Raw genomic sequence first — 17,264 nt, forward strand, 5'->3', positions numbered from 1 at the left:
GGAGTCTTTTCGTGTTTAGATAATAATCCATCCAATACACGTGGATGGCACATTTTCAAGTTTGCTTTGCTCGGAAACCGAGCGTCTTATGAAAAAATTGTATTCTACATTTTCGACCAATTTCACACGTAGAATAACATCCTATCGATGATTTTCTGCCGTACAATCATGTTCAAGTATACTCGGTAAATTTTCAAATTCGACTCTCTCGAAAACAAAGCCTCGGACAGAAAAATTTCGTTCTATTGGATTGGCAAGTGATTGTGAATTTTGTCAATCACTTAGTAGCCAATTCAATAGGATGAGAAAAATTCTTCAGTTGCATTCTACGCGTACAATTTTATCGTGCTGGTTCGAGGTCATATGTACAAACTTCAGCTGCGATTGAAACATCTTTCCTTGAAATTCGCCAATATCTCCGACGTCATTTGAAAACAATTCGCGTGACGCGAGCGCGACGTAGCGTCATTCGCCTTCGCGAGCAATGACATGATACAAACGTGGCGTCATCAGCGATCAAAGAAATTGAATAAAAATGACACAGGCGGCGATCGACATCTGATGGTCCGTTTTCTGTTTGCAGTGGGTGCTGTGCTGCTGATATTTTTCCTGTTCGGCAAACCGTACAAGCGGGGATTCTTCTGCAATGACGAGTCGTTATATCATCCGTTCCACGCGTCGACTGTAACCAGCGTGATGCTCTACGTCGTTGGTTTTTTACTTCCTATATGTACGGTGAGTCACCTGCTGCGATTTCTCATTTCCCTGCTCCGAAAAGAAGCGTCAGACGATACCTCGACGACGTCGCTATCGTTTTCCGTGTTTCTTGCGGTCGGGATATTTTGTACGAGGTGTTTCTTAAACATACAAGGGGACACGCAGCGTGTGAGGAACGCCGACAGGATGAATTTAAATCTTGAAAATGATACTGTTGATGCGTGCAATGCCGAAAACAGCTGACTACCATGTTGACCAAATAGGGTTTTTAAAAGCCAGTTTATATTTTTTAGGATTCTTTTGATTATGCATTTTAACTTTGTTACCGTCCTTAGCGTTTTGCTTTGAAAGAATTAGGATGTAAACGAGGGAATTTTATAAGGAACACGGGTGTTTTTATTTTATATTTTATTTTATTTACAAATTATATATATGTCGGATATGTCTTGCTGCGAGTTGTCCATAGTTGTCTTATACCAGATGATATTTGTTTATGGGAATGTATTACAAACGTTAACAAGTGATATAGATGATCGAGCGATCGAGATGTCTATGACGATGAATTTAGGTTCGATAACGAATATACGGTCAACGGGACGACGATCGCGATTAGGAACTCGATGTACGTGTTCACTGGGCTAGTCGAATTTATCGGATTGCACCTCGGTCCAAGTGGAACTGCCCTTATATACTCCTCTCCGTATTCCTCAGGTCAATCCCTGTTTTTAAGCAGAGTTATTTAATTACTTTACACCTCTGTTAGGTACACGTCTCTCCCGTAACCGTAGCTACGAGCCCAAGCCTACTGTCATAAATCTCGAATAATCATAATTGACTTAACTCGTAAACAGCTGTTTCTCGGTTTTATTGTTTAAGTACGACTATAATAAAAAGTCTGGATTAAAGTATCGGGGATCTTCGCAAATATTCCGAAAGAAAGGCTTCGGCGTCTCTTCATTTCCGACATATGTATACTAATTGCATATTGTGGTGATATTCTAATTCTAAATTACCAGAGTTATCGTTGTATATTCTGAATTTAATTCGGTTTAATTATTGTAGTGGCACGACAATGTTATTGAAATAAGAGAAATAAGAAAAGTAAATATTTTACAGATTAATTTTAAGATTAGTGGATACGCTTTCTCGTTATTTTTGGATTTATTTTTGCAACGTTGTTTACGGATAAAAGAAATATTTTATATTTTCTTGTTTGCCAAACTTAAAGTTTTTCCGCATTTACATGCCAGTTAATTGGATTTTGATATTTGTTTATGGAATACCGATGATCTTTCCCCTTTCAAGGCCTCTTCGTAATATCCATTTATTAATTCATTTGCCCACTATTGTGTTTTTTATCTTATCGACAACAGAAGAACTCATTGTAGGGAGAATGTAATAGAATATACATATTATTCGAGTGAATAAAGAGGCACAACTATTGAAGTAAACGGTTAATAGACTCCAAGTTACTTTTTTAAATAATGATTGGAAAACAAGAAAGATAGCACACTTGAATTTTTCAGATTATTTATTTTCCTTTAGGCAATAAAAATTGGCATTTACGAAGTTCAACAAAAACAAAATTCATCTGTATCACTTAATAAATTAAATATTTTTGGAAAAAATCAACAGGTAAGGAATTATTTCAGATGATAGTCGTTAATCCCTCAGCTTGTGTATCGTAATTAACTTAAGCCAGTTGAAAATTTATTACACAATGAATAAATAAATGACAACTGGCTAGAATTTTGATTACTCGAAAATTGATTACACAATGAATAAATAAATGACGAGTAATCAAAATTCTACAAAGATTCAGAAAGCATACGAATTGCTTTTCAGGAAACAGGTAATAAAATTTTATGAAAATAAGCTTTAAATATAGTTATGTTTCATCGTAAAAAATTAAGAGATAAAATATGACTCTGTTTTTGCATTTTTTCATAATTTACCCAATGTTATCTAAATGTTCTGATATTTTACGCAACAGTGTTCTACGCAAAGTGAATCATCGACGAATGTCAATATTTAATGTTCCATTTAACGCTATCTTTAAAATTTGCCAATGGATTTTCAACCATAATTCCGTTTTGTTATCGTAATCTCTATCTGGAAATCGTAGAAATGAAATTTAATAAATCGAAATCTCGTACCATCTACGATTCATTTTAAAAGAATTTCAGATCTACGGAATTATATAAAAATTTCACTGAAAAAAAGAAAGTAATTTTCTAGTTAACGAAGCATAGATTGTTTCTTGGTCGAAAAAAAATGTAATTAGAAGGTCATCAGGGAAAAAAAGTGTTTGATAATAAAATATTTAGATAATAAGAGCATTGGAATTATGTGAGTTTTGATAATGAAGGTTCCACTGTTTTTGATTATCAACGAGCGACGATAATAACATCCGTTGATAAGTTATATAGTCATAATTTTTCTCGTGATCGTAATATTTTTCGATATTTCTTCCGTTTGTTTGAGTAACTTTCGTGTAAACAAAATTAATCGTACGCATGATTATGAAACTGGCACGTTACGTATTTCTTCTCATAATTTCCTTATCTTTTGCAAAATTCCCCTTTTTAATTGTGTTTTACTTTTCTTATTTATCTTTTTTATTCAAAAAACAAGATTTTATATGATAAAACTTGAAGCTAGTTTCACCAGGAACAAATATACCTATCGTTTAGTTAATTAATAACTAATAAATGGACTCTGAATATCATGAGAAGCTTAACACTAGAACTACCGATAGTTAACACGAAGCTATTTCTACCACAACCAGTGAAAGTGACTGGTCTTTAAAAAATACGTAATAATAGAATATTTTTATATTTTTCGATTTCTTACTTTCTTACAAAAGGAATTCCATGTTACGTAGTACATTTTTAGTATTATTAACGATGATCCCTAAAATGATCCGTAAACGAGGGTCGACACGTTTATAAAATTGTAGAATCAGTCGTTTTCACTGGTGTGGTACTTGTAGCGTTAGCATCCAGCGATCTAGCGATCGATCGGTAATTTTCCTGATAACTGATATCGTCATATCGAACGATATGCAGTAAAAATTTGAAAAACGTGTGGCAAGTTGTGCAAGGTGAGGAAACTGGTTAATTGTGGTTCGATAAGCAGATTGCAGGATCCTTTTACACTTTTACAAGTATCGGTCATTTTTACTGCTATTGGTATAAGTAGCCTTGATACAAAATTATTTTCAGTTTGAATACATAAAAAACAAAATAACATTTATTGTATTATTCCTTTAGTTATCGTTGCGAAAGTCGTTACATCATTGCTGAAAAAAATATAACACGAAGTAGGAATTTAAAAATAAAATTGTAAAACCAGCGAAGTTGACTGGTGCGGTAGTTCTAGTGTTAAAAGCGTGGGAATATACTATATAGTATATTGGTTGGTGATCACTTAGTTGCCATAAAATATACTTAATAAAAGTAGTACAGTAATAGTAATAGCAAGCATGCGAAAGATACATAAAGTGTTCGATGTATAGCGATTACGGTACTTAAAACACTGCACTTACATCGATATAAATATAAATTCGCGTAAATATTCACGGAGAATTTACAATATGAAAGCAGAATGTTGCGTGTGTGAAATATCGAGCGTGAAATGGTTAAAGACTAAAATGTACTCCATGTCGAAAAAGACCCTGTCGTCTTCCAGATGTACACAGATTTGTGACGCTCCTCGAAGTAGTTGAGATGTCGGCAAGTGGTAGTCTCGCGAGGAAATAAAAAAAAAGCTTCCTATCTTTTTATCTAATTTCCTGACGACACCGCCGCCACAGCTGTTCTTTATCTGTTTCTTGCTCTCACCCTTGCCAGATACGATCCTCCGCGTAGATCTAATATATCGCTAGATATTTTCGACGTGCTTCTCAAGCTCCTGTCGACGAGCCATCAGTCCACGAAAGATACGTACATGGAAAGCGAGAAAGAGTTAACGAAAAAAAAAAAAGAAAAAGAAAAAAGAAAGGAATGACTAGAGGAGGAAAGTAGAAAGAGCCGAGCGAAAACGCGTATATAGGTGTAAGATTGAGACGAAGACACGTATACATATAGGTGTGACCGCATAAGGATGTCGGCACATGTGGGATGCAACGACGAAAGAAGTGCATTCGTTAAGTTTCGGTGGTCGTGGGAATCGATTTACGGTATCTGGAAGTGGTGCACGTGCACACTGATGTATTTTTGCCGAGCGAGGGCAGAAGAGACTGCATCCTCTATTTGCATCCTTGGAAACTGCACTCGGGCCAGGCTCGGGCTACCAAGGGGTCGTTACCCACTAAAGGAAACTGAACAGATGCGTGTGTGTCCCCGGGGGCCTTCTCTTCGCTGCTTCGTCGAATATTTTCATATTTCCTCTACGTAGTCTCCTATACATAGGATTATGGCGGAAAATCGTTCGAATTCCATAGATAGTTGCATGGTATTTATAGATGTTTGCACGATATGTCCTACAACATTATAGTTATCTTCACCGATGCCTGATACGGATATCTGTAAACGAGAACCGAAAATTATCGACGAGTGGTTTGCATCTTTTCTTCTTCTCGAAAGCCAGCGTCGAATTGCGGAATTAGGTATGATTTTTAGAATATGCAACGAAGTAGATCTTTATGGGTATTGTTAGAAAAATAGAAAGCATTGGAACAGTCGCGGATATATCTTCTCTGGATATGTTACGCGTATCGTACGAAACATTTTGCAATTTCTTTGATACCGTTATGAGATCGTCGCGATTGTGTTATGTAGGGTAGGCTAAAGTTGAAAATAACAATTTCAGGTCAGGATAAGATTTCGCCAAAATCGCATTAGTCAATATACGAGAAATTTAAACACGCAAGAATATATGAAATATTCGAGACGTATTACTCCTTGCAAGATTCGATGGCTGAGAGAAATGTCCATATAGGTTTCATTTCTGCTGTTATATCGACAAAAATTTAAATTTGCAGAAGCGTTCGCATTCCGTTCCTCGCTTACGTATGTATCGCACTATAAAGAATTATATTAAAACCGCAGGAAATTCAGCGAGGTCTACTCCGCCGATAGCATTGCTCGGTAACGAGCGAGTCTCTCAGACGCACAAAGCAAGCATGACAGATCGAATCTTTACTTATTCAACCCTCGATATCTCCTCGATCTTATTCAACGCTCGCAAACTCCGTCCTGTCGATATCTTGATACCGAGTTACGACGTCCTACCGTCGCTGCACAAAAGCTCTTCTTATTCACGTTTCCATGGAATTCGAAGGTATTCTCAAGCGACCAAAGCGAGCGAAGGATATCGCGATCGTCGTTCACGATATCGTTCCGGATGCTTGCGCGTGTCTGCAAATTTCCGGAGGCAGCCTGTGTTTGAAACGTGTCAGGGCCTATTTTACTTTGGCTTTGCGGCTTGTCGTACGCACGATGTTCGAATTAACGCTGTCACCGCGGGCAACGCGTTACTTCAATCCTCTTTGCTCTTCTTCGCTTCTCTATGCTTCGCTTTAGTCGAACAGTCGATGGAACACGAGAGCAGAAGGATGCTTAGAGATTCTTGAAACTGTGTGGCAAGTGGCTTCTTCGACCCTCTTTGTACCTTCTTAAGCCATGGTCACAGTGAGCACGTGTTTTGACGTCTGCAAATGTATAGATTCTTATGACTGTAGAAGTAACTGTAGAAATGTAAGTAAGTATATCGTCGGAATAATCAAGTATATAGATTAGATGTACGAGAGCGATTATATTGTTCTTCAATTGTTCGGTCGTCGTGTTTCATTTATTAGAATGACAGTTTGTTAGAAGACGGATCCACTGTAATCATAGGATAAATTAGAGCAATCAAATATGTATATACATATATGTCGGAGATAAAAGGACATCGGTGCCTTTCTTTTGGAACTTTTGGGAAGATCCCCAATACTATAGTCCAGACTATTTATTAAGTTGTACTTAAATAATAAAACTTAGAAATAGTTGTTATGATTCAATCCGATTACGTTTGCTCGAGATTTGTGACAGTTGGGCTCGAGGTGACACAATTGGTCGCTGAACGTAGCCACGGTTACGGGATGGACGTTTTTATCTAACAGAGAAGTGCCAATATTATGAGACACACGTTGTGTTAACAATCAAACCCCGGGCAGAGCAATGTCGCAGCTACGTGAGTCTGCCTAGCAACGGCGGTTGGAATTTTGTTGGTATCCTCGGCCAATATTCAACAAAACGAACGCGATCATAAGGAGAGGAAAGTTTTCATCAGCTTTTTATTCTTGCGATCACATTGGAGAGTTTTTCATATCGTCTTTACGTGTAGTATATATCGAGCGTCACAGCGAACGTTACTGTGTGCTTCAAAATATATTCCAAGCTTAACAAAGAGTTACCCCGTTGAGAACATTGTCAACAACATCTCGAGTGTCTAATCATCACGGTTATTTGTCAAACTTTGTAAAAATCATATCTATACCAGTAACTATAATCTCTATTGTGTAACAACGATGGCTAGTCCGAATGAAGATTCGTTGCACGCCCCTAAACCTAGCTATAACCCGACATATATTATATATAGATTCTTATCAATTCTATTTGCATTTCGATCTTCAGACGTTTCATTCGGAACACACATACACTGTAACCATAGCAAGACAACAAGCAACGAGCATCGAACCAATTACATATCTTCGTATGTATATAGGTATATAGACTCTTACGAGTGTAAGCATCTCAGTCTTCAGACGTTTCATTCGTCAGAGCACGCGTCCACTGCAACCGTAGCCCAAGTCACGCCAATCAAATATGCATATTACATTCTTATCGGTATACGTATTCGATCCTTCTGATGTTCTATTCGTGGAAGCACTCTATCCAAGCTGTAATCGTAGCCTAAATCGGGGTGACCAAGCACTCTATATATAGATTTCTATGAGCATATGCATTTCTGTCATCGAATATTTCATTCGCAGTTCCCTATATGTACAACGTATCGAAGGGAACTTCAATTTCAAACTTTGCGCAGCGTAGCACAGCTTAGCTTAGGTTTCCAGTGGGTCCCCCTGGTTTCTATGTACCTTGAACGTTCGATTTAAACGCGCCTTAAGAGAACACACACTGGATGAAACACCAGAATCGAAGGACCCCTGCAGAACGCCTGGAAATTCTTGAAACCGCGCGGTAAGACGCTTCTTCGTCTCTCTTTGCTTGTTTTTGACCAACAGTCGATGGAACAGCAGAGCCCGAGGACGTTCAGAGATTCTTGAAACCGCGTTGCCTGCGTCCATTCCGTCGCGTCGACTGCCAGTCAACCTTTCCGAGTGGTAATCACGCTACAAAGGGGTCCTGTAATAACGTAATGAGAAAGATTAAAGGGTGTCGTGCTCCCTAGCCTTTTTCGTTCGCCGTTTTCTCGGTGATAGACACCCCCGAGGGACTGGCGGGAAAAACAAATAGGACGATCGGTAATGGAACGATGCACGGCCCGGCTAGGTTGTATTTTTGGACGGTTATATGCCGGTTCTCGTGTTCGCGCTGTTACACGCTCGAAGCTGGTTAATTGGATAATCAAGGGGACTACTTCAAGACAGTTACATTTTCGGCGGTAAATTTCGGATAATTGGATTGCACGTCATACAGCTATCCGAGCTATTCTCGGTGTCGTTAAATGGTAACCATTTGCTACATGGTCTGTTCTATTAGTTGAATGTATAAATGATCTTTAGGGTTGGGATAACGAGTAGTGACGTTCGAGTGACGTGCGGGAAATGCACAGGGAATAGATCTTGGTCGATACGTTCTAGTATATTTTCAATCGTTTTGACTCCATGAACATTCACGCTGCTCGACTTCCTTCTACGCGCGATGTAATTTATTTGTAAAAATTAGAAAAAGGAATTTGGCAAATGTAAATTGATCGAAACAGATTGCAAGGAATTGTTATGTAAAGAAGCGTTCGGACGATCGATATTTAAAATTCTCAACACTGTATCGACGATGTATATTGATCGTCTAGAGTCTAGATGATCCTTTACGATAATGCTGAGGACTTTGAATGTTGACAACGTTGAGAATAATACCGATCGTCTGAACTGCTCCTTCAATTTAACGATTCTTTCTCAATTAACAGATTAAAAGAAACATTGTAAAAGTATAAATACATCTGGAGCGATTATTTTCAACGATATGTTAAATTGAACGAACGAACGACAAAATGAAAGTCATCGCCATCAATTTGTAATTGTCAAAACCGTTCTAATGTCGTAAATAAATTAACTGTAATAGTAAGAATAAGAAGACTGTTACATCAGTGACTTTCCGGTTTGGTCATAGATTATGTATTTACCGTATCAGCGTCCTTTAATGTGTTAATAACGTCGTTCACCTGAATTCCTTGGTTACGTTGCTTCCTTTTCCCTTATCATAAGGCTACTCGTTAATCTCGTGCTCGTTCATTTTCGTTTCGTCTCGTTGGTCAAACGCGATCGTAGATAAGCTGAAAGAAATATCTCAGTGGTGGTATATACATGTCAAACTGTCGGCGAATGACAGGTTATATGTATGTATTGATTAATGACGAATGACTGGATACATTGTCATTAAAGACTTAAGCGCGTATAGGATGGACCCAATAACTCTAATTGCTTTAATTGTATCTGCATTATTTGGGAGACAAATGCGAAACGATTTTATTTACGAAAGTTGTTACGTATCAGAGAAGTCATGCGAGTAATTTTTTTTTAGAGACTTCAAGATTATTTTTATTTCTTTAAATATATTATACCGCTGTGTATCTCTGGGTAAAAATGGAAATGCAGAATTTTTAGAGACGCCACAGTGACTTTTATTTCTTTGAATATACCGTACTTTTTATTAGCGGATAGAAGGAGGATTTTTAAACATTTCACTGTTATTTCTGTTTCTTTAAATATATTATGCCTCTTTATCGTTGGTAGGATAGCGGATATTAGGCGATTTGAACGACTCACGGTACAAAATTGCCCGATGCGTTGGCTTATCTGGAGAATTGTGTTTACGATATGCAAAATCTTTTTATCGTAAATTAATTTCCTGTTACGTCGTATCACAATTCTGAAACTTTTGCTTTTTCTGAAAATCGAAATTTCCTGTATTATTATCGCCATACAAAAACGATCCGTTTTATTCGTAGAATTCCTTTTTATAGAAAATACACAGCTACGTTCCCTCGCATTTTTGCGATGAAAGAAATAAGAAAGGAAAGTGCGTATTATATTAGAAAAATAATCGATAAGCAAGAAGAGAATCGTAAATGACAGTGGAAAGGAAAACATTTCTCACGATTGTCTTCGCGATCAAGCACACAATCCTTTCTTGTTCGCCGATTAAATTGCCATTCGATCTGTCCGCGAACGTGTATAGTGGCACTTGAAATAATAAGCAGGCCCTTGTTAGCAACGGATCCCCCTTCTAAGCCGAGCTGTTCACGAGAATTCCATCCGAAGTCGTTTGTTTGCGTCTTGGTCCGCGTGAAACCGTTTCATCCAGCCATGAATTTTCTACCTGTTTCTGGCTCGTCAGGAATCTGAGAAGGGTTCGCCGTAACATCCCTGAAGGCTCGTAGGAACAGAGCTTTGATCCCCTTATTTCTCAAGCTCAAAGAAAGGTAGACAGGCGGATGGGTCGATTACTTTCACGACGAAACTGATATTTTAATTCACTCGTTGCTTGGTAAAAGAATACGATATGTGTAACGTTGAAAAAGGGAATTGACATTAAAAAGAGTTGCATTAATTAACGTGCGATTGTAACGAGAATCGAAGTTAATTAACTGAAACATCTGTGTTACATCAAAATCGTGTACATCAAAGAATTGTATAAAAATAATTTTTGTATTCCTCGTTATATTTAACATTACTTTTCGCTGGAACATGTCCAAGCAAAATAATACGTTTATACTGGACAATGATATAATTAAAGTAAAGATGTAATTAACGTATTTCATTCAAATTGCATGTAAAGGGAGCATGATATCCTGAAAAATATCGTAGAAGAAGAATCGAGTTATATCTGGATCAAAACTTGATCCTCTTTATCGCGTAAAATTTCACTATTTTAATATACCTAAGGTGGTATTTAAACGTGTTGATCTGTTTAATAAAAAGTCGAGTGATAAAATTGTAACAGTCCGTGTATATTAAAATCGATGTAAGTACAAGTACAGATATAGCGTATGCCAGTCGTAATCGTCGCTCGCCCAATGCTACTGTTAAACTATACTATTCGACTATACGACTGTCCTAGAGAGCACGTTCGTTTATTTACATCGACAGATGTTATTACAAAGAGTTCAAATGTAGCTTCGGTTGACGATTACAAATAATATTTCGCCCGGAGTTCGTTTACCTTTGAAGCTAACAAACCAAAACAACGTTGGTATTCCAAGGAGCAATAATACGAGTCTCTCCCGATTCAAACCTTTCGTCGACTCATGTACAGCTACACATCCGAACGAAACATCGAACATTGAATTGGCGAATAATTGATATTTTCCATTATTTTCTCCCTTCTATTCTTTCAATCCATCATCTTGCCGATCCTTTCACTGCTCATTATCGTGACACGACGAAGTAAGATTATATAGGAATGCACTATTCAATTGAAATCCTAGAAACCGTAATTTATTGCGACCCACGCACAATGCCGGCCGTGATATTCATTAACCACGTTACAAACGGCAAATAAACGGCCTCATACAATCAGCAGCACTTCATTCACTATGTATCATCAACGGAACCATATACTATGCCACTAAATACATAATCATCCACGAATCAATCAATCCTTTCAGAACCGCTCGATTTCCCTCGCATCAAACTCTCAACATGGGCATACTTCTCGTCTTACAATACCCGACGTATCAATCAAACGATGACAAGGGAAAGTAAAACGTTAAGGCAATTAAAAACGCAGGAGTCGAGAGATTCTGCGATCCTCTAGGCTAGGGACATCGTTAGTCATTAATCCGATTTCACATGAAGAAGAACGCGATAGGTGTACGTTTTAATATCACAGTACGATTAGAAATTGTAATACTGTGACACTGTTTATCTATTTATTTATTCTCCAAAGCTACATCTTAATTTACTATATGGATCAGTGTATTATTTCTCCTTGGTATCATTTCGTTTCGTTGTTCCAGGACATAGCTGTTAAGGCGTCTTCACACGTGCGCAATAGTTTAATATAAAATCGTTAAAAACGAAGGGAACTGTGTTAAGTCGAGAGACTTAAGTCTGATGAAGTTTCGTAGGGACAATACGAAGATCATAAGAGAAAAACACGATGAGTATACTTTTGTTGATCTTCTGATTTTAATATCGTGTTACCATTGGACAGAAGAATCTGAATATGACATTAAGTATAATATTGAACGTTAAATGCAAATATGTTCTTGCTCGTTTCATAAAATTTCATAAATCTTTGGCAGACTCGTCTCCTTAGGAGATCAAATGACATAAGGTTTGAAAGAAAGAAAAGAATTCTATAAGACGTGACTTATCGTCCGTCTTCTTCGCCTGTAGTTTTCCTAACCAGTTCTCTTCTCCTTCTTCCCTCGAAGATTAATCAATAGCAGCGCGAGGGTCCCGAGGGCATAATCCACGATTAAGAACCCGTGGGGAAAAGGCGACGACTTCGAAATTCTTGAGAGCATTTCCAAACTGGTAATCTCTCCTCTGACTTGCAGCGATCTGTTACGGCCCCAACAAAAAGTGGGTTAACCGGCCAAATTCCAGATAAAGGTCGCCAGGTGATACAAGACCGAATGATGGCACGAATGAATGAAATACAACGGCAGGTTCCCTCGTTTTTACCTGTTCCGACGTCCTTTTCTTCTAAAAGCGAGACAGAACAGGGAGAAAAAGGGACCGGTCGATTTTTCATATCTTCGAACAATTCATTTATTTATTTATGGCACGGCGAGGTGAACCTTCGTTTCCATGTGGTTGATAGCTAAGGTAAACAGGCGTGTTTTATGCTCGTCATTCGGTGAAAAGCCAGGTTTCAGAAGCTTTCGCTGATTTTGCGAATCATTCTCTTGCGCTTGAGAGGGAGAGAGAGAGAGAGAGAGAAAGCGACTGATTTGTAGTTTAGGTGATGCTCGATGATAATGGAAGGAAGAAATTGCGCAGAACGTTATTGGTATAGATGGACCAAGTTTCTACAGCGAATCACGTTATAATGATTTAATGAAACGTCTTGTAGCTTATGTGATTTTTGTTTAATATTTTTTACCACTTACCAATGTTTTCGTGGTATTTGATTTGCCACCTGGAGATGTGTTTTATTATATTTGGAAATATTATGCGTTCTCAGAGTAAAAGTATCGTTTGGTTTTTTATTTTATTTGCGTTTTAAATTTAGTTGATGAATGTTCGAACCTACTTGCGAGATTCTTCTTCATGATGATGAAGCAAAATCGAAGCAAACTTGGTTGGGTAGTAAATTTAATTTTTTACCACTGACAATCTCCTATCGGTATGATGAATATTTTAAAGCAGCGGGATATTTTCCTTTCATTTATGTCCATAAAATATCCTGCCACAGTTTGACCGGAAGAAACTGAAATACCTTGTACAAATGACTATCGTGATTTCTAATCTATATCTCCCATTTAAAACTTCGTATCGTCGTAGATATCGTGAAAGTATGTACCAACGCAGATTATACGAGACATACGTAGTAGACGTGTCAAAGAAAAAAAGAAATGTGTCTTGGTCATCATTTAACCACAAAGTGTGATATTTTGTCATAGAGAAAAATTTTGTTGCAGATGATAATCGGAGAGTATCTTTACGCGAGGCATTGTAACGCAGATTCGACGAAGATATTATTTGGCTACAACATACCACCATGGTTATGGGGTGCATATGAAAAGGTATACCTCACCAGATATTTTTCTACTATGATATAAAGTGTATTAACTCGTTATAATTCCATAGATATTCAATAGTACACAATGTATAAACTCTTTTTTTCTTCCGTAAATATTCAAACTATGAAATAGAAATGAAATAGAAAACAGATATGATCCTAAAATCACATGGTAGAACCAAGGGAAGCTCGTGACCATCTTAAGAAGATCCTTTCTTCCCACGCTTTTAACACCTTTCTTTCCTTTGTATACCTTCGTGAGAAAAGTTCTGAAACGCGTGTTTTTCTGTCAATATTTGCAAGATTCTTTGTTATTTGTTGCAAATATATTAGAAAGAAGGAAAACTGCAAACGCATACAGTTCTATTTTAAAGATCAAACTTATACCAGAAAGTGTTTATTCAGATGTCTTTAAAATTCCAAAATTCAAGAATAACAGTAATTAATAGATTCGTATATTAGAAAGATGGAAACGAATTGTATTTCTGTGAAAGGAATTTTAAAGAATACTCGAATGTCTCAATTTACCTCAACGTTATTAAAAATTAAAATGTGTTTGTTTTATAGTAGAGAATTCTTCCTTAGTTTCTTCACGCGTGCTATCTGTAAATAAAAATCTTCGTAACATCGTTTATAATCTTTGTAGAAGACATTTTTGCAATTTTCACAATTCTTGCAATTTTCTACAATTCTCACAATTCGTACTAGATTGTCACAGCAATATTTTTGTTATTTCAGATTGGCATATTCGGTTTTGGAGCATTAACAACTGTTTTGATTACTGACGTCGCCAAATACACGATCGGCCGGCTGAGACCTCATTTCATGACTCTTTGTGTGCCTAGCATTAATTGTAGCCTGCCTGAAAATCAGCACAGGTATATCGAGAACTACGTCTGCACCGAGAACATCTCGACCAAGTTTCTAAAGGAGATCAGGTAAATACTTCTCTCTTTACGCTAGAAATCCAGCGACCCTTTTATTCGACAGTGCGGAAACTACCATTTAAAGCCACCGATAAACTTCGTGTAATACTCGTTCGACTTCAATCGGACAAGTTAATTAGCTTGCTCGAGTGCGAGTAATCTTAATGAAATTCAAATGACATTCAGAAAAGTCTGTGTCGTTTGAATTTTCTTTCTCTTCGTTTTCAATTCAATTACATTCTATTTTAATCTCAATCGAATTCAATTAGATCTGCGATCGAAATTGATCTCTCAATTTTTCTTTGACTTTTGCAACGAAAAGGACAAGCTGAGATTAGAAGATAAAAAATACATGAAAAACAACTTTTGAAATAATCAAACAGCACCGGTAGATTATATTAATCTGACGTATGATCGTTAATTTATCAGATATTATTCTTTTTAACTTAATAATATTCTACGAAAGAGATAATAATTTTAATAATAAATTCATTAAGGTCTCTTGATCTATAATTTCATAAAAAAGTCCTGTCAGAAGGAAAAGAAAGAAATAACTATGCGCTGCGATACTCTTGAATGATGGTGTATGTTGCAATGCGTTTACCTTTCTCGTTAAATTGCTGTATAATGACCGTCATTATGTACGACCATGCCCCACCTTTCTGGTAATTTATCAATTTCTCTTCCATAAAAATCTCTCACTTCTTCACCGAAACGTCTCTTCGATTGCGCTCTTTACGGTACTTTGCTTTTATTTTTGAAACGTGATTTACTTACGCGGATGAGACAATAAATATTGGTTCGTCAGGAAAATTCATAACGTTTTTGACAGTCGATATATCCTCTTTTCTATTTGCTAACATCGAAGGACGATTATTAATTATGGCGATGAATATTGAACGCTAAAGAGGACGAAAGAAAAGAATTGAAGAAAAATCTGCAGCTGAAAGACAGGTACAAAATTTCGTTCGTCATGTCAATTTATCAAAGTAATTGTATTTATTGAAATACAAAATATAAAACTATCGTCTTTACATTATTCAAATATAATAGCGCAATTTAATCTTAAAGAATCGATTTGCGATTTTCCGTCGATCGAGTTCACGTTCAAAAGTGCGAATTCATTAAGCACCATAGACTCGAGAATTATTCACCGATCTCCCGCTGAGATTTTGTACATTTAACTGAATTCAAATAGCGCAAATTTAAGTGCGATCGTTCAACGTACCATGGTAGTGCCGTCAGTACAAAAATATGTAGCGCTTGCTATAGGAATTAACTAAATACGTCACGATTAAGGAATTTGATGTCTGTTGTGCAAGGATAATTTTCAGAAGTGGAATATCAGCTGAAACTAACGATTGCTATCGTTCGAGGAAACGGGAACTACTAGCTGCCATTACGCGCAAATTATATACGATTGAGAAATTCGGATAAATTGGTAGCGACGTTTCATCGTTTCAAAAGGTTTAACCAAGACAGCGAATGATATTTTATAAATCTACTGTATATAATAATAATCTAATAAATAAATTCCATTGTTCCGAGAGAATTTCAGTAAAATCAGAGATTGCAATTTTAGTCTCTTTGCATACAAAATGGATCTAATATAATTCGGACGATAATAATCTAAGAAATAAATTCCATTGTACCGAGAGAATTTCAGTAAAATTAGAGATTGCAATTTTAGTCTCTTTGCATACAAAATGGATCTAATATAATTCGGACAATAATAATCTAAGAAATAAATTCCATTGTACCGAGAGAATTTCAGTAAAATCAGAGATTGCAATTTTAGTCTCTTTGCATACAAAATGGATCTAATATAATTGGGACGATAATAATCTAAGAAATAAATTCCATTGTACCGAGAGAATTTCAGTAAAATCAGAGATTGCAATTTTAGTCTCGTTGCATACAAAATGGATCTAATATAATTGGGACGATAATAATCTAATAAATAAATTCCATTGTACCGAGAGAATTTCAGTAAAATCAAAGATTGCAATTTTAGTCTCTTTGCATACAAAATGGATCTAATATAATTCGGACGATAATAATCTAATAAATAAATTTCAGTAAAATCAGAGATCGCAATTTCAGTCTCTTTGCATACAAAATGGAGCTAATATAATTCGGACGATAATAATCTAATAATTAAATTCCATCGTGTCGAAAGAATTTTAATAAAACCAGAACGTGTAACTTTAATCTTTTCGCATGCAAAGTGGACGTAATTTAATCTGGATAGCAAGCTTTAATCCACTAAATCCTAAATTGCACTACGTTATAGGTGAAGCTGAATAAAACCCATGCAAATACGAAGTCTCGAATTTGCATGGTGCGTGTTACACGGCTATATACTGGAATCATGGGTACGTTTAATTCGTGATTGAACATCTCGAATTGAGAATCTTCAGGGCAATACCCTTTTGGTATCTGAGATCGCAAAACATGGAATCGCGTGACGGTAACAATTGCGGGCGCAGTTGCGGAACGGCCTACGTAGAATTAAAGTTGATGGAAAGGAACGATCGCTTTCATTATTTTTTACACACTTAATGACCATGGAATGTATATAAAGAAACGAGAGCCGACCAGTCAGAGTCGACCTCCTTTTTTCTTTTTTTAGTTATCGCGTTTTCACTTCGCTTCGAGGATAATTTCAGAAGGTGATACTTTATACTGAAATTATCCATGT

The 17,264-nt window shown here is 36.7% G+C and overlaps 1 protein-coding gene across 2 annotated transcripts in view; it reads left to right on the forward strand.

Annotated features, from left to right (window-relative positions):
* The window catches only part of LOC132907435 (putative phosphatidate phosphatase), a 59,902-nt gene that overhangs the window by 16,387 nt on the left and 26,251 nt on the right, over positions 1–17,264 (forward strand). For both annotated transcript variants that reach the window (XM_060960550.1, XM_060960551.1), the window contains exons 2-4: positions 584–735; positions 13,537–13,641; positions 14,376–14,575. In XM_060960550.1, coding sequence (XP_060816533.1) covers positions 584–735; positions 13,537–13,641; positions 14,376–14,575 — 457 coding nt within the window. The remainder of the gene's footprint in view (positions 1–583; positions 736–13,536; positions 13,642–14,375; positions 14,576–17,264) is intronic.

Source organism: Bombus pascuorum, chromosome 5 (assembly GCF_905332965.1).
Source record: "Bombus pascuorum chromosome 5, iyBomPasc1.1, whole genome shotgun sequence".
In the NCBI taxonomy this organism is placed as follows: Eukaryota; Metazoa; Arthropoda; class Insecta; order Hymenoptera; family Apidae; genus Bombus; species Bombus pascuorum.